The sequence below is a fragment of the Emydura macquarii genome, unplaced genomic scaffold, assembly GCF_026122565.2.
Source record: "Emydura macquarii macquarii isolate MOO-44397 ecotype Brisbane River unplaced genomic scaffold, CSIRO-AGI_Emac_v2 contig_3343, whole genome shotgun sequence".
Lineage (NCBI taxonomy): Eukaryota > Metazoa > Chordata > Testudines > Chelidae > Emydura > Emydura macquarii.
The window spans coordinates 2748653-2767710 of NW_027133480.1; the positions used below are offsets into that span (position 1 = coordinate 2748653).

Sequence of the window (19058 nt, forward strand, 5' to 3'; positions counted from 1 at the left end):
CTGTAAACATTATGCTGTACTTTTTAAAAAAATCTAAATTATCTAAATTATTTGGCACAGCTGTCTTGAAAAAATCTTCAGATGCAGTTCCCCTCCCACATTAGTAGCTTGCTTTATTTCTTTTGTGCAAAATTTTGAAACTGGTGTACCTGAAGTTAAGATCCTAAATAAAATGGTTTTATTTTCAAAGGTGCTAATTGCCTATTGCTTCAATAGATTTCAGTGAGATTTGTGAATGTTCAACACATCTGCAAAATCAAGTCACTTTTAGTTAGTGAATTAAAATGGATTTAGGTGCCTAACTTTAGGCATCGATATTTGAAAATTGTGTCCTTTGTCATTTAAACAGGTGTTATATACTATGGTTTTCATTCAGTCATAATAGTTTTTTTCTCTTGTCTTCAGGAAAAATAGGCTGAATTGCTTCTATCATAGCAAAATCAGTACATTTCTTCATAGTGCCTTGGGCCAAATCATCTCTGGAGTAATTCCTTAGAAACCAATAGATATTAGAGCCAAATTTATCTCTGTGTCTCTCCATTGTCCTCAGTGGAGGTACACCAAGGGTGATTTTGGCCCCTTGGGGTCATCTCAGTTATATGAATGTGTATGGAAGGTAAAACCTTTGTGTGGGAACTGAACTCTAAGAAAAATGTATTTTAATGTAATGACATAAAAAGAATGTATTTACATTTTGAAAAATAGCAAGTACATAGATATATACTCTAAGATGGCAGTATTTTAGGCGTGGCAGGTAGTGTTGCACGTCGTTAAGGTTGCTCAACACTTCCCATTATAAGACCCTGTTTTCAGTTGCTTATAACTTTGCCAGACTTCAACTAATTGGGTTGAAATTTTCTATGCAGTGTTCCATGCTGATACTGCACGCTGAACGAGGCCGGGGTCCTGTGGAAAAGATAGTATGTGATATGTAATTAAAACAAAGGGGCCAAATCAAGATTGCAAGGGCAACCTGAATTCAGCATTTCCTAACTTTTCAGTGCTTGACTCTACAATCTTAACAATTTAAGGTAGTTTTTTGTGTGTGATCTATTTATAAAGGCACTGGCTTTTTCTTTTCCTTTGTGGTCTCTGTGGACCTTGGCAATGTATAGAGTTTATACAAATCAATGATGTAGAGTGACCAGTCACCAAATAACTTTTATACAGCATTGAAAACTAGACAAATATGGATAGGTTTTGTAATATTTCACTTGTACCTTTAAGTCTGACCTCATTTTAACATTGGAACTGCATTCCGAAGAGCCAAAGCAGAATTTGCAGCTTACCTTTTGGGAACTGATTTTTCCTGTGGACATCATTTTTTTCCAGTGCAGTTTTTGATAAAGCTTTTATATCACATGTACAATCAGACACAGAGATTTTTGGTTTCAGAAAGCTTTGTGCTCGAATCTCTTTCGACTTTGAAGTGCCTTTGGTTGGATCTCTCTCTTTCAAAGAGCCACCAGCATCAGCACTGAATTCCTTCTGGGGCATTCGCTCTATAAGGGAAGCAGAAGCAGTTGCATTATACTTGTCTCTAGTGTACTGCTTCCTGTGGCTTCCAGAAAAGGTTTGTATTCCTATAAAAAATAAAGTAAAATCAAATGGAAGAAGCATCTGGTAAAAGAACCATTTCACAGTATTTTTGCGAGGTTCTTTTTAATTAAGTTATTATTATTGTGTTATGTTTTTATTAAATTAATAATTCATTAATCATATACAATTATTAACATAACTATACAACTTTGATACAGTGCTGATGTACTACTGCCATAAGAAAGCAGTGTGAGATCATTAGCTTCTTCAGTTCCCTGTTCTATAAATTGCTTTTCATCATGTCATCCTTATTCCTAATAAAACGGCCTGCAATTATAAATTAGAAACTTCAGATCTGATACAAATACCAATGCATTACTGCCACTGGTATAAAGACTGTTTGGTTGCAAAGTTATCTGTGTATCTTTAAAAAAACTGCTGAGAAAAATGATTAGAAAGATTATTCTCCATAAAAGATAGACCATTGATCTAAATCACACATATATTCTACTAAGATATTTTGGAAGGGGTCAGTGTAAGGCTACTCCAGACACACAGCTGCTATTTGGCTTTCTTCTGCTTCTTTCTCTCACAGCTGATGCATTTTTGGGCTGGCCAGACATGATAAGAGAGATGGTTGCATGCACAGTCATAGTAAGGCCCACAACCGCAATAGCAGTCATGATGAGATCTGAGATCCATGATGACTGGCATAGTCCAGTGGTTCTCAAACCACAGCCCGCGGGCCATTTGAGACCCAATCAGCACACAGCTGTGGCCCATGTGACATACTCAGGCCCATACATGTAGTATATATATTGTGTGGATGCGGTCCACATAACACATAGAGAGCTGCATACGCAATGCACAATGGTAAATAGGTTGAAAATCACTGGTTCTATAGCCTAAGTATTTAGGGATTGAGGATCAGAACTTTAATTGCTTCAGCACTGCCTTATACAGCTGGGCTATTGCCCTAGAAGTCCCAGAATTAAAGAAATTGCCATGTTCCATCACCACACAAAGCTGCAGTAGGCAACAGCAGCAAAGAGCTTAACTTGCATACAGTGCATTTTCCCTTTTGATCCCTTCCAACCTAGGACTGCTGCTGCCAGAAGCACAGCCATTCCAGTAGCAGCACCCTGTTGCAGCAGAAGCATGAGTCAGTCAAGCATTATTATTTATTGACAATGTGCTGTCTTATCCAAAATTTCAGGGATGTAATAGTCCTTGACCCAAGGGTCTTACCGTCTAAGCAGACAAACAGTATATGTGTACAGAAACACACAATTTACAGAACAGCAGTATAAATCTCACATGAGAAGAGTGTTTTGAGGAGGAATTTGAATGAGGGAAGAGAGGAAGTCCAAGCATTAAGGGCAGCATGGAAACAGGGCATGAAGATCAGAGAAAGAGCGAGAGAATGCTATAAAGGGGATCAGTTAGGTAAGATTTATTTTAAGGCCCTGTGAACTGGTCCCAATATTACCTGTGAGATGTGCAACTGCATGGCCAGGCACCCATCAGCATGGTTCTTGCCATACATTGTTAGTGATGTGCATACATTGCCTGCTGGTGATACATAGCAGGAAGCTGACCCAGGACCTGAGGATTTGAGGGGTATGAAAGTGACCTGGATTAATCTAATATTTGAAGAACAAATCTGAGAGAGAAGACTTAGGAGGTGTGGGGACAGGAGGAGGAGAGAAAAACCTGACTCAGGCCAAAAGTAAGAGAGTTTTATTGTCTTCTCTCTGCAAAATATAGAAGTATATTTAACAAGCTACTGATGTGTCATGAAAAACACATTTAGAAACACTGGCCACATGTCTTTCCAGCCCCAATACTACCCCTTTTCCAATAGATCCAAACTCTCTCTAAGTAGACCTTTCCCTATTTTCTTGGGATGGGGGAAGTAAGACTAGTTGTTGTATCAAATGGTACCACACCAGGGGATGGGCTGCCTGGTCAGTTCTCATTGAAGACACCAGAAGCCAGAGGAGTATATAGGCTACCTAGTCATTCCCTGAAGAGAAGACACTAATGACAGAGGATTAATTTTCACTCCACCCCATCTCTGAATAAAATCAGCCACAAGGTAAAATATGAGTGTTCAGGAACATATAGGACTCTCCCCCATCTCCCACAGATTATGGATAAGTGAAGGTTTGGGGTGAGGTGGCACTCCTGCTTCCAAACTACTTCATTCATCTTTAATATGTACACAAGTGGTTAAATAAGAAATATATTTTTCCACGTTGAAGTAGACCTTCTGTACACTTATATAATGACCTGACTGGTCCATATTTTCTTATGTGTCATTTTATTTCTGCAGGAAAATCAAAGATGTAAAGGACATAAAAGATCTTTTAGGTCATCTAATCCATTCTCTTGCAATGCCGAATTGTTCCTAGTGTTTTGTTCTATCTAGTTATTTGTCCCAAGCTATTCAACTTCTATCATTTTCCTTGGGAGTCTTCCACAGCCAAATGAACCTCATTTTTAAAAAAGATCATCTTGATATTCATCTTGTATTGTCCTTTAAATTTCATCCTATTACTCCTAGATGTACATAATAGCAGCCCCAAGGAAGAGAAAATTATACATTATATGTACATTATAGTAGTTCTGTGTGTTTTCTTGCATGTACCATAACTAGACAGCTTTCCTTTTTACATTTTTTTCCTTTCTTCCTAACACAGATTGGAGTTTTTCTGCCATCATGGTGAGGATGCAGTTAGATGTGCTGGCACAAACATTACAGAAGGATTATCATAAGACCACATTAAAAATCAGAAAATGTTAAGAATGGCATTTTGCCCCTTAGGTCTCAGGGTTCCTCTAAAAGCACAAAGCAGAGTGGAAGAGAAAGTGAGAGCATGAACAGTAAAGAAATGTGGTTTGATATTAGAAAAAGAAGATTGCTGCTTACTTGCATCTTAAAGATAAAGAAAAGCAAAAGGAGATCTGACAAAGGAGGTATTGAAAATGAGGATAACTTTTATACAGTAAGATTCCATGTGAAATCTAGGTAATGGCCATGTAATCTCTGCAAGAAAGATCTTTTCCTCAGTACTTGTACAAGTGTAAATATCTAAATATGATAACTCACAGTGGCCTTTTTTGTAATTAAGGACAATGGACCTTAATACACCTTGTTCTTGGCTAACACATAGAATCATAGAATCATAGAATATTAGAGTTGGAAGGGACCTCAGGAGGTCATCTAGTCCAACCCCCTGCTCAAAGCAGGACTAACCTCAGCTATATCATCCCAACCAGGGCTTTGTCAAGCCTCAGCTTAAAAACCTCTAAGGATGGAGATTCCACCACCTCCCTAGGTAATAAAGCAATCAGGTTAAGAACCGAGCCAATTTGTCAAATCCCTCTCCCCACCTTATGAATTAGCCTTTCAGTTTAAAAGATGCAGCCAAAGCAAGCCTTTCCCTAGAAAAAAAGCAGACACAGACTCAGCACACGGAAAAAAATGCAAAACAGCTGTCAATTACTTTAGCTAATGTATGCAGATGCAAATAATGCATTAAAAAAAAAAAAGAAAGGCAAAGATACTTAAAGCTGAGATCACAGAGATCTTCACATTCTGGGTACATTTTCCATGTACTGTGTAGGGAATTAAGCATGTAACTCTCATTAAGACTATCTGGAGTTGTATATCTAACTCCCCAAGCAACAAAGCAATACCCCTCTGAGAACAGCTAGACTTGCCACTGGCTGAATAGACAGAGATGTTTTTTCTATTATCCCAGCTGAAGAAAAACTTTAAAACTAATGAACAAAGACATGAAAGTGTAATGCTTTGGGAGACACATGAGAAGAAAGCCCACAGAAAAAGAAAGCAGAATGATTGCCATTAATAAAATTTGCTAAAAATATTTATCCTAGTTGTAAAAAGTTGAACTAAAAAAGAAAAAGCGAGAGCAATTAATTAAACTGGAACAAAAGTTATTTCTGCCTTCTGATGCAAGAAGTAGAGTACAGCAGATCATTTTTCAAATAAGCACTTGATGAAAGTACCACTCCAAAACCCAGCCTTGTAACAAAAAGAGGGAAAAGGTTAGAACTGTTCTGTAAAATTGATGGTAGGTTTTCAGATGTGACTGGTTTCTTGATGACAGAAAAATGCACATATTTTTCACTACAATGTGTGCTTTCTAATTTTATTTGCTGAGTATTTGCTTGTAACTAAAAGAAAGTGACCTTGTTTTGCACTAGAATAGATTAAACTCTATCATCCCAGAAATATTGTCTAGCCTATGCAAAAATATACTTCTTTTGCCATTGTCTCTAAATATTCTTTCTTGCTTTACTGCATTATAAAGAGGCTTTTTAGACTGCTTCCTACTATTTCATCATGGATTTTTACAATTCATGACAAAATAACTCTGAAATTGATCAAAGACATTTTAACAGCTGTATAGAGCCATGAATTATCAATGATCAGCAAGCAATCTTGACAGGATATGATCAGATGTATAGGTTGCTTCTCTATGTGTCATCACTGAAATCAGATGATCACACCATAGATAAATTCTTCTTTTGAGGCCACCTGCTATTTTCCACATTGGCCCAATCCACCGAAATGCTGAACACCTCCCACAAGGTAAGGTGAGGTGAGGAACTGATGGTACTCAGCAGCTCCAGTCCTGACAGAACCACAGTGGTAGCAATTCATAACATACGTGTTAAGAAATATTATTGGTTCCAATAGTTTGTCTCATTTTAAGTAGAGGGCATCTTAGGCTGTGTCTACACTATGTGTGGTTTACTAGTATAGGAATACTGATATCCTATAAAGGCAAATCTCTCCTAGGGCAGGTCTGCTCTTAAAACGCCGCAGCTGGGCTGCCGTAGCACTTCAGTGAAGACACTACTACACCAACAGGAGAGCTTTTCCCATCTGCGTAATTAATCCACCTCCGCAGGAGGCGATAGATATGTCAACAGGAGAAGCCGTCCTGCCGACATAGCACTGTCTACAACGGGGATTAGGTCGTTATAACTGCGTCACTCAGGGATGTGGATTTTTCACACCCCTGAGCAACGTAGTTATACCCATGTAAGTTTATGATGTAGACCTGACCCAGCTCTTTGTACCAGTATAGTAAAACCACCACTGCCTCTCCCCCATAGATGAAACAAGCTAGACTGGTAAAAGCACAGCTTTGCCCACATAGCCGCATCTACACTAGGGACTTCTACCAGTCAGGGATCGCACATCTTCACCCCCATGACCAACATAGCTATGCTGGCAGAAGTCTGTAGTGTAGACACAGTCTCTTTCTCAAACCCACACAGTCTTTCAAACTGGAAAGGAACCTTGTAAGTGCAGCCACTGTATATATAGTAACGCAGTGTTTTAAAAATTCCAAAACATTCCGGATGGTTTACATTTTATACAGTGCTCAAATTGGGGCCATATGTGCATATATGCTGTGTAACCTCTTCCCCCAAGCTGGCAACTTCTGCTCCAGAATCGAAGCTTTCATTTAAAGCAAAAACATAAGTCTCAAGCTCTCATGATTACAAAGAAAACCTTCAAAACATGAACCCAGCATAACTGTTGCAGTACACAAAGAGCTTGAAACTATAGCTCTGAGAGGGGGGATCTGCCCCAGTGATCTCTATAGGGTGTTAACTCAGATGCTCAGTGATGCTACTATACATGTCAATATTGTTAACTATTTCACTGTTGTTCAAAGCATGTGAAAAAGGAGAGGGGCAAACATATTGTGAAGATCTGTACAATCTACTGCAGGTGACACTTGGAAGAATATCATCACTTTTTTACCCAGTCAAGAAGAAGTCAAGCCCATGTTATTTAGCAGAAGCCAGCAGGATATTTGAGCCCCACTGTGTGGCACTCAAGCAAAAAAATCTCTCTTTAGCTGCCTTTCAATGTTAGTTTTTCAATATAAATGAATGAATGTGAAAGGGGATTGTTAGCCCCTTACTGAAACTTAGTGGATCTTTTTGGTTGGCAAGGCATCTCTTGAGGAAGCAGGACCCTGAAATGGACAACCCGCAGGGCCAGTGGAGAGAGCCTGATTGACAGGGCGGACAGGCCAATGAGGGAGCCAGGAGGGCGGACCCCCTGTTTGTGAACTGGAGCTGCCTGCCTGTGCCTGGGCAGAGACTAGAGTGGGGCCAAGCTAAGGACAAAGCAAACAGCAGCTGGGAGGCCAGAGGAGAAGCCAGGCCAGGGAGCGGAGCTGAGCTGAGCTGAGCAGAGCAGAGCAGACCCACAGCAGCAGAACCAGAGGAGCAGCCCAGAGAGCCGAGCTGAGCAGAGAGTGGAGCTGAGCCACACTGAAGCAGAGTGGGGCTGGGGCTGGGGCTGGGGCCGTCTGGAGCTGGGTGCGATGAGCAGCTGAGGAAAACAAGGGGGGCCCTGGGCAGAGCCCAGCGTAGCGAGACGCTACCAGCCCAGAGGCCATGCAGGCCGGACTGGAGGGGGATCGTGACCCTGACAGGGTGGCTGATGCTGGGGAGAAGGGCCCTGCCACCTAGAGCCTGGGGATGTGTGGCCACCACCAGAGCAAGTGTCCGACCTGCGGGCATCCCTGCAGTGCAGCCTGGGCTTCGGTAGGAGGCCCGCGACCTGTGAGAAACAGACTGTGAACATTCGTCACACCCCGGAGATATTGTGTGTGGTGCCCCCATGTCAGGGGGAGGCATTGGGTGTTTTCCTTTAACCTTTCTTCTCTTTTCTTATTTGATTTTTGATCGCTGTTTGTTTAATAAATTATATTTGCTTTGAACTATATGCACTGATTAGTGGGTCAAGGAAGTGCCCAGTGCACAGTTAGTACCCCGGAGTGAGGACAGCCACGCCCCTGCCCTAAGTGACCAGAACAAGATTGGGGGTTGAGCCCCCCAGGAATCCTGGACTCAGCCTTGTTGGGGTTACAGGGACCCTGCCACACAGGAGAGTGGGAGCCCTTGAGGTCAGGCAGCCTCTGGGTAAAGGGAGTGGGAGCAAGGACTCAGATCCTTTTGCTAGCCAATTCCACCGGGGTAGTGTATGAGCCAGGAAAGTTCCCTACAATAACAGAACCATTCCCCTCGCTTACAAATGGGTTGTGGGGAGGATTGGTGGAATTTACAACAGATTCAAGAAATCCTATTTGACTTTCAAGGAAAGATGTATTTAGTGACCCCCTATTCATCTCACTCTGTTTACACCAGGAATGGCCAAACTTACTGACAAACCCTCCCCCGCACTGGACAGAATCCTCTAGCTCCACCACCCTGATGCAGAGCAGAAGCTCTGAGCTCCCTACCCCAGTCTGGTAGGCAGAGAATGGGGGGACATGATAGGAGGATCCATGAGCTGCACTTTAATTGTAAAAGAGCCACATGCAGCTCACGAGCCACCGTTTGGCTACCCCTGGTTTATACACATCACAACTATCACAGCATTCATCCCAACTGTCCAGTTTTGCTCAAGGCCTAGAGAACAAGGTTAACAGAGCACTGTAGGTCCCAAATAAAAGGAAACCCTTGAGAGACACCATGGTCCATTGGACAGAGAGTCAGAAAACCTGGGTTCTTTCTGACCTGCCATGACACCTTGGGCAAGTCACGTCAGCCATGCGTGCCTTCGTTTCCTTCCCCACATTTTCTCTGTCTTATTTATTTAGAGTTTAACTCTTCAGGCAAGGGACTGCCTCTTACTACGCGTACATGTAATGCTTAGCACAATGAGACCCAGATCGTGGTTGGGGCCTCTAGATGCTACTATAATACCAAGAATAAATAATAGCAACAATCAAAGGGCACTAGTGGAACTCTGAGGGAAACTCGTGGCATATTTGGCTGAGCTTTTAGCTTATAAATAATCACACCATGTTGCAAGGGCAAGGCAGAGCAAGGAAGAAAAAGGATACGTATTCTTATTGTTTATTTGTACCAGACCCTTCTTACTTTGAAAATAAATGTTTTTTTCAAAGAAAGCTTAGAAGCTGAATCTGTTGTGTTGCTTTTTTGTATTTAAAAATGGAAAAATGTCAGCGGTGTTCTAGGTAGTCACATATTTTCAGTTTCTAAGACACACATGGTTTATTTTTGTGGAAACTAACACTTGATTGTGAAAAGGTGTATTTGTCAAAAAGCAGTATGAAGGTTTACATAGGTATTATCCCTTTAGATTCCAGTCCTGAAACTGGACCTGCGTGAGTGATTGGACCTGCCCATTGATTTCAGCACACAGCAGAGGCAGAGGGCACCCCCTGCCTAGAGTTCATGGCAGGTTTGGGGTTAACTGATATCTGTTGTTTCATAGGAAGATGAAAAAAATCCCATAATGTATCTAATCAACTGGCTGACTCTGCCCATAACAAGCAGCACTTCATAGTGCCTTCCAATTTAAGATCTCAAAAGCACTGAATCAATTAATTAAGCCTCTCAACACTATTTTGTGATAAATAAGGGAATTACAATGAACACCGGTATAATAATGCACTATTCAACAGCACTACAGTTTAGGACAGGCCGTGATTTACTGATCAAACCCAATGCTGCTTCAGTTGGGAGATTTGATGGAATAAGAGCACAATTTGGAACAATTGCATCAGAATGAAGAAAAATAATTCTGCCTAACACCTGCATCTGCAGCAAGATCATCTTATGACTTGAACCATTAGATTTGACTATAAAGTATCTTATGCTGAACAGCTACAGAATATTTTAGTGGCCATGAAGTAATCCAGCAACATTATTTGATTCAACGTCTTGCATCAGTGAGTTCCGCAGATTAATTCCACACTGCATAAAATAGAGTTTTCTTTTATTTGGCCTATATTTACTGTCATTATCATTTTGAGTCCCTCCCTCCACTTCTTGTTGTAATTTGGGACAGGATAAAAGAAGGAAGTGTTCAGTTTTCACTAGCCCCGTCATAAATTTGAATACCTCAATCAAGCCCCTGTTAATTATTCTTCTTTCCATCATAATGAATCCTAGAATCATACCTCGAGCCATCTTTGTTGCCCTTCTCATGGTGTCTTTTTGATCATGTTGTAGCAAAGCAATATCTTTTACAAACCAAACATTTTCAGGTAGCTGATCCTTAGGCTGAGTGGGTCTCTGTTGGTGTTTTTTAAGAAAAATTATGAAAACGATTATTAAGAAAATTATGAAAATTGGCTGATGTATTTGTGAGGCTTTTTCATAACATATTTCAATATGCTCTCTAGGCTAGACATCCATACTCACATCATAATGATGTCACAGTAGAAGATGTTACACTGTATCATAGTGGCTGAGAAGGCATTTTTGGTGCTAATTTTTATACAAATATTCAGTGACTCAATACAATGAAATGGCTCCTGGGATTTTAAAGTGACAAGAAGGAAACACTGGCCACATGATCAAAGCATATTTAGTGTACCTAGTTATTCACTTGACTATTTCCGGTAATTTGCCATAGTCAGACTGAGCCAGATTTTCAACTCATTTACAATAGTCTGGCTTCATTGACTTCAGTGAAGTTACTATTGATTTACACCAGTGTAAGTGAGAGGAGATTCAGGCCCACTGACTCCCTCAGACAAGCAATGTAGTCAGTGGCTCCATATGGCTCACCTCAAAAGATTCTTCTAATTATCTGACAATGCCATCTTGTCCTGCAAGTATCACTGAAGACCTGAGGTTACCTCAGCAGCCTACACTGCCTTGCATAGTCTTTTGCATAAGTATAAAGTGTAGGCAGATCAGAACAGTGGTATTTTTCACTCACTTTGAACAGGTGCAAATGGCTGAAAAAGAAGGAAGACAGGAAACAATCTGTCCCTAATATGCCAAAATGAGAACAGTCTATATTTTAACTTTTGTTCCTACTAGACAAGCTGCTCTCCTTTTGAAAAAAGATCAATTAACACTATCAGTTTCACTTATGGAGAATTGAAAGAATTTTCCTTGGAAAATTCCAGGAACGTGGAATATGATCTTGTACTGGATTAATGCCTAGAATAGCATAAATGGGGTAGAAAGGAACTCCAGACACAAATGAATGTGATTTTCCTTTCATTGTCAAGAGAAAATAATGGATCCTGCGCCATGCATGTCAATGAGAGCTTTGTTATTCATGCCAGTGGATGTAAGACTGGGACTAATGTTTGTTGAAGGATAAACGCTTGATTGTACTACAGGATCAGGCCCTAAAATAAGTGGGATGAGAGGGACTCCATGGCTAATGTGAAGGGCCCTTATAGCCTTATACAGTGGAAAAATTGTTCAAGAACAATTAGTTCCATGTGAAAATATGATGGCTCTGATTACAGCCAAGGTCACTGAGAAATCTAATGAACTGCTGCTGAAGTACCAGTCATGTAATTGAAAGCAGGTCTAGGGGCTGCTTTTGTTTATGCAATTGGGAGTACAGTCTCTCCTTCACGTGTATGTTTATCTCCCATGATCTCTAATGGGAGCTCTATCGCAACATGGAGTGGGGGTGGGGGCAGATGAAATGTTCTTTGATTCCCATATTTTCTCTAAATAAATAATTAACTAAATTAAATACATACGAGTTCCATTTAAAAAAAAAAAAAAACTTGGGCTAGTCCCTTATTTTTCTTTTTAGATATGATGAGCCTCATCCCCTCTCTTCATCCCACCAGATTCTGCAATGAGAGGAAAATTGACAATCAGAGTTTAAATGAAAGAGCAAAAACTATAACGTTTGATACCCTGTCTATTTAAGGCAAGTAAAATGATTGCCCTGAAATTAAGGGAAATTCTATACTGAAAAAGATAAAGGGAGAGAAGAGGGAACCAAGAATAAGAGCTTTCTTGACTGCTGACTACAAGTTATACAGCTAGGCCTACATTTTGTTGGTGCTAAGTGACTCCTGGAGTCAATGGAAGCTGAGGGTGCTTAATATTTACAAAAGTTATGCAGTATTTTTCAGGATTGGGATGTTCTCCTAAAATTGGGACCTTCAAACCACCTAATGTGAAATATACACAAAGACACAAAATATTTAGAGCTAGAGAAAATGAACAAGCTCCCTCTTTCTAAATGTATACCAGCTGAAGCAAAACATCAAAGTACTCCTTTTCATATGCTTTTAGGCATGTGATCCTCTGCTCTGAACAAGTCAGCACCAGCTGCTACATCCATAATGCCACATTATGAACATTATGAGCCAGATCCTCAGCTGGTGTAAATCAGCATAGCTCCACTGAAGTCAACGGATGTATGCTGATTTACACCAGCTGAGGATTTGACCCCTCATGGTTAGCAGGTGTACACTGAAGTGAAATTGTCTGTGTCATACTTCACATTCTGCTCTGTCTTCACCGCCACTATCTCTACACTGATGCTGGACAACAAACTGGCACCAGCTGCAGCTACTCGACTTCCTATACAATAAATTCTATATTGTAATTAACAGTTCTCATGCAACATTTTAAACACCAAATCATTTTTTCTACTAATCTTAAATTCTAGGCCCTTGTGTCGTGACTTCCTCAAGGGCAGATGATAAAGACACTTCAGAAGCTCACTTTTTTTTTCATTGTAACCTTTCCAATGTATTCAATAACTTAAAATAAATACAGTACTATCAATACTTTCCACTCCTATTCCTTTGTAACAAATTAGGTTAGCCTACTAACCATGAATTAATTCCCTTTAGTTTAAAGGTGACCTATAAATATTTCAGTAAAAATGAAGGAAATTTGTCTTTATGTGCTGAATGCTCCAAATATCCAGGAACGCTCAAGGCATAACACATTTTTAAACAGACTTTTTGCATTTCAGGTACCTCCCCCGCACAATATATGTCAGCTTCTCTGTAATCTAGCTCAGCATTTTTACGTCACTCACCACCATGATATCCGAATGTCTCTGTGGTAGCTGAGCGCTCAGACATCCCAGAATGCATCATTTTGGGATGTCAGGGTGCTTGTCCTTTAATGGTCTATGAGACCAGGACAGAAGAGCTCAGATAAATGGAAAGATTTTTAAAAATTATATAATGAAGTTTTAAATATTTGAATCACTTTATAGCCCAAGTACAAATATTAAATATTTTAAACAAACAACAGATACATGCTTAAATATGGCATCTTAAAATAAAATAATTGAAAACCAGCTATTTTCCCCTTTAACTAACAAGACTTGTGATCAGATATCTTTGTTGTCCTTGCAAGAGCTGATGAAACACTTCAGGCTGAAGTACTACTTGCCAGAATTCTTTTTGCTCCAGCATTAATTGAAGGAACTCTGTAGCTCAAGAATGAAAGCAAATTTACAATCTGTTGGGAGACATTCAGCATTCCACAAGATCAGCTCCTTTCTTAGCTTTACCTGTCCCTTTTCTTAGGCTGCCTTGATCAAGTAAACTTGTGCTTTCATTTCAGCTGTCATTCAGCTAAATGACTGACAGGCAGAAGCACTCCTCTTAGGTCTATGACACCATCTCTCTCCTCTGTTTCCTTCATTGATGCACACCTTCCATTTATCACATCCATATGTAACATAGGTGTCATTCTTGATCCTGAACTCTTCTCTCCTAACCCTTGTCTGCCTGGCACCAATTCTGCAAAGTTCCTGAAGCATGTGCCATCTTAACTAATTAACTCTACTGTAGAATGCCTTCACCACCTCCCAACTCCATTATTGCTGCTTCCTTCTCTGTGCTCTTCACCATTCTCAACTCCCCTAGACTCCAGCATGTATAGAATATTGTACTCCCTGGCTGACCATTGTGTATTGTATGTCTTGAAATAGATACATACTGAGTCAAATGCTAATTAAGAGCTCCCAAAGACTTCAGAAAGAAATTACCAGGAAAAGGTAAACAGCAGTAGGAGAGGGGAAGAGTGGGAGAGAGGAGAAACCCTGTTTTAGAGGTGAAGACCAAAGGACTGGTCTGGTATGTCTGGGGATGCAGAGACACACTCTGGCGCCCTTCACCTGGGTGAGGCAATCTGCCAGCAGTCTTGGCTTGAGGCAAGAAGGGTCTCAGCAATCCTGGGTGAAAAATGCTGTCAGATGGAATTTGGAGTATGTAGTACCGGTATCTTATCAGACAAGAGTGCATCTTTTAGTTGCATGTAGGTTCTCAATGCACGTTATGATTTTATTTTATACATAACTATTTGTTTCCAATATTTCCATTTGCTATCATAGGACTCTTTATACTTTGTTAGATTTGTTTATAGTGAAAGCAAGCATAAGTGCTGTGTGTTAAGTGTAGCTGTGTTCTAAGGTGTGACGAGTAAGCTGCCACGTACTGTTCCTTTGGGAATGGTGGGCCTGGAAATTCTGTGAGTATCTAGTGGCTAAGGGGAAGGATATTGGATGCTGGATCTAAGGCGGACATTTGGCAGACCTGAGGATTGGAGTGCAGGAGGCACGACCAAGCCCGCATAGACAGAGGAGAGGGTTTGTGTTGCCTGTGGTGTCAGGGAGCTGACCCCTGACAGGCACAGATAAGGCTTCCTCATCTTAAGGGCATGTGCTAGTGAGATGCCTCAGAGCCATGAGTAAACCCAGGGAGCATCACAATCACACACACCCTGCAAGATCTCATGCTATTCTTCTTGCAAATTAAGGTATGAAATTAAGACTTAAAAAGATCTTTATATTCCTGGCTTGAATGGAAATAAGAGAAACTATTTTCCTATTTTTTAAACGTACCTTGTATTTATGATACATTCAGGTAAACTACATGCTACCCCCACAGCTTGTAATGAAAGTACCTCTGTTGCAACTCTTAGAGTTTAAGTTATCCTAAGCAGGTTAAGGCAATATTTCATTAAAAGTTACGAGCAGACTCAGACTGGCAAAGATTTAATTGCTGAGGGCACAGATTATGACCTAAAAGGGTCCTGATGTCAACACAATCACCATGAGAATAAAGCTGAAGTTGTTTGTGATGTCATCATCAGGCACCTGAGATGTGTATGTAGCTTGAGTTAGATTTAGTCTGTGTTGTATTGGATGAGTTTCATTTATTTTGATAAGACGACTGTTTTGCACTAAATGCACATACAGGCTGAGACTTTCAAAGCTGCCTAAGGGATTTAGATGTCCAATTCTCATTAAAATTCATAAGCATTAGGTGCCCAAAGGCCTTTAGGAAGCTTAAAAAATCCCACCCCTGATGTTCTGGCTTGTTTTTACATGTAACACATGGATCTGATGCACTTACAGTACAGCTCTTTGATGGATATAGGAGCTGCAGCTTCAGAAGTGACTACGCTGCATTTATTTTCATTTATTTAAATTCTACAGTGCCATTAATTAAAATACATAGTCAAGAAAGGTGAAACCACAGCTCTAAAACAGGGCTTTCATACCTCATAACCATGAAAAAGGACTTTGTGCACTAGCTGATAATGAGCTTTAGTTTACTAGTAGAAGTAGCATCTATAAACATATTCCAGTTTTTCACCCCAAAATATGCTATAGAAAAATATGTTCATAGTATGATACACAAAAAATATTTCAATAACTTGAGATCAGTCATTTCACATTTACATCAAAGGCAAAGAGGCCTATTGCTAACTGACACTTCTTTAGACACCACCCACTATTAAACTCAGCTGTTGAAATCCAAGACAAATTTTATTTGCAATAGGCACAACTAGCTATCAGGAAGCCCTACAATAAAATTTAAATTAAAAACACAGAATGAGATGAAGTTGTATGAAAACTTGGCTGGATTCTTTCTGTTGCCCTGCACCTTCCATAGTCATCTCTGACCGTGGAAAGTGAGTGCAACACATTACCAATTCAGAATGTTAATGATTTACCCCATTAGATGCACTTTGCACTGGTGTAAAATCTAATACACAAGATGAGGCTCAGTGGAGGATCAGGTCAACAGCATATGAAAAATGAAGATACCTTCCCATTCCACAAGATAGATGCTTCTGATGCACAACTCACTTGCCCAATCCAAACTGTGGTCCATGGAGACCTGTCTGGTGATATGGTACTGGCTATCCTCGTTTCCAGCTGCCAATTTGCACTAAAAGACAGCTAAACAGCCACCAAATAATTTTCTAATATGTTTATGCCATGTAAGCAATTGCTGTAGTTGCACAAGTGATTGTGATATGTAATCACAAATGAGAAGAGGCCCACCAGACACTTTATTAACATGAGGCCCACATTAATATAAAAACTTTAGAACCCCTGCATTATATTATGTTTTTAGAGTGATTTCAATATGGAAAGTGCTAAGGGTTGTTAACTGTTGCTTGACTTAATATCCCCAATAAGGTCACATGAAAACTGAATTTGTTTTAATAGAGCAGCAATTAGAAGCCAAAATAAAAGTTCACTCATTGACTTTCTCTTTCCTCATCCTGGTGAGGATATTATCTACCTACTCCCCTTCCTGCATTCCACAGGACTCTATTGGCTAACTATTTAGAGCTCCAAATTTATATAAATTCAGATTTTTAAGCTGCTTGGACCTTAGTTGGCAAGCTAACACTTATAATGCAGCAATGCACTGGATGGTGTCATGGGCTGCTTGCTGTCAAATGGTTTGATCCTACATTCCTTGCACAGCCCTAACTCCCACTGAAGCCTGGGATGAAATGCAGTTTGGCCTGGCCACCTTCAAACCAAACTAAGCTATATTATAACAGGGGACAAGGTAAATGAGTGTTGGCCTTGGACATTTTTAACTCACTGACTTAGGTATTTTAGTGGGTGCAGTTAAAAAGGCTTTTTGTTTTAATGAGTATGATAGAATAAAAGTGGCATAAGAACATAAAATGAGGGATTCTCTCTTGTATTTCTTGGGCTCAGTCATTTAAATTGGGAATATTAATATATTTTTCCTCTTCATCATTCCTTTTCTTTCTTTGTTTCTCTTGTCTTCCTCTTCTCTAGTTCTTTCTTCTTTCTACATATTTTTCCTCAGACTCTATTGTTATTCTCATCTTCCATAATGTGAGCAAGCTTGTTACATATCCTGTGACCGAACCCTGAAGAAACACTGCCTCCAGCTCTCAGTAGTTTCACCCTGGACTTGGATAGTTTCTGTGTCTGCAATGGTCTCAGAGCATCAAGAACAGAAATACTATCATTGAGGTAGCCAAGTTCAATCCCATTAAAAGTTATAGAGATCAGGCTCAAGTTCCTGATTTAGACCCTATAGTATATGGTAAACCAATGGAAAACAAAGAATTGGTACAATATGCTTCCTGCAGCTAGTCATCCTCAAGAGGCAGGCTGCCACATATTATACCACCTCGAGTCTCTTGTTGGCCTTTTCTGATAGCCCTAGGTAAAGAAAGTTGTAATAGTCTAGGCCTGAGATGAAGAATGTTCATCTCAGATGCTGAATCACGATTGCTAGTCCTCCTCACAGGGACTAGGCACAGTCTCCTAGCTAGTGTTAGCTGGAAGAAGGCATTTCTTGCAATTGGACCTACCTGGCTCTAGGAGACACATCTAGTAGTACTCAGATTCCAACATGTACAAATTCAAACTAGTACATTTTGAGAGAAAGAAACTGAAACAAAGGGACTCAGACACTTAGAAAGTAGTAATGGTGAAAAATACTTAGAGGTGATAGTGGATAGTAGATTCGTTTTAATGTGATATAACATCTAAAAGGGTTACTGAAGTTTTGGCTGCATACACAGAGGTGTCACATCGTGAAGCAAAGAGGAAATAGCTCCTCTCTATGGCTTCATCACATGAGATATTTAAAACTAGTCTAGACAAAAGCCTAAATAAACTGAAGGAACATAATGCGCTTGCAGTGGAATGGACTAGTCAACCTAATAGAGCTTTTTCCTCTCTCATTTTGATGATTCTATGGATGCAAAAGAACCCTATTTTTCATTTTCTCACAGGTAAAAAAAAATCAAACCAAATTCCCTTTCGTTTTAATGAACAGCGTACATGAGTCATAAATTTTACTAGGTTTTCTAAGATTTGTCACAGTTAAAGGTTGACAAGTATTTGAGTGCTCATTAATTTTTGGATCCTAACAAGAAAGACCATGCCCTTCGGAGACATCATATCAGTTGTATTTACAAATCTCACACAGGAAAGCTGCAGTAAGGTGACAAAACACGTTATCTATTATACAGAAACTACACATTAGCATATTACATTGTCCTGTGCACAAATAGTGTAAGCCATTAAAAAAGGCAACACTTCCCTTCTGGTTACCAGAGTTATTTTCTCTTAAAGTATAGGGGGATAACTTGTGGTAGTCTCACACATCATTTCCTAATAACTTCTAGCAAATGCTGATTTTTTTAATGGAAAGCACTGTATCTCCTGACCACTGAAAAGTCTAAAAAAATATTGTAGATCAATGTTTCTCAACATTTTTGATACCAGGGACCAGCTTGCTGCTTTCTTAAACTGTGTCAAGGAGATCTCAGGGACTGGTCGTTAAGATACACTGTTCTAGATAACCACTTCTATAGTAAATCACATGCAGCATCTAAACTGTGTGCAGATGAGCCTTGCACACATAGCATTTTCCTCTCAAAATACCAACAGAAGATTGGTA

At 39.9% G+C, this 19058-nt stretch overlaps 1 protein-coding gene across 9 annotated transcripts in view; it reads right to left on the reverse strand.

Annotated features, from left to right (window-relative positions):
• CUNH10orf90 (chromosome unknown C10orf90 homolog) overlaps positions 1 to 19058 on the reverse strand; it is a 197564-nt gene that overhangs the window by 27062 nt on the left and 151444 nt on the right. For all 9 annotated transcript variants that reach the window (XM_067533408.1, XM_067533411.1, XM_067533410.1 and 6 more), the window contains one exon: positions 1290 to 1502. In XM_067533408.1, coding sequence (XP_067389509.1) covers positions 1290 to 1502 — 213 coding nt within the window. The remainder of the gene's footprint in view (positions 1 to 1289; positions 1503 to 19058) is intronic.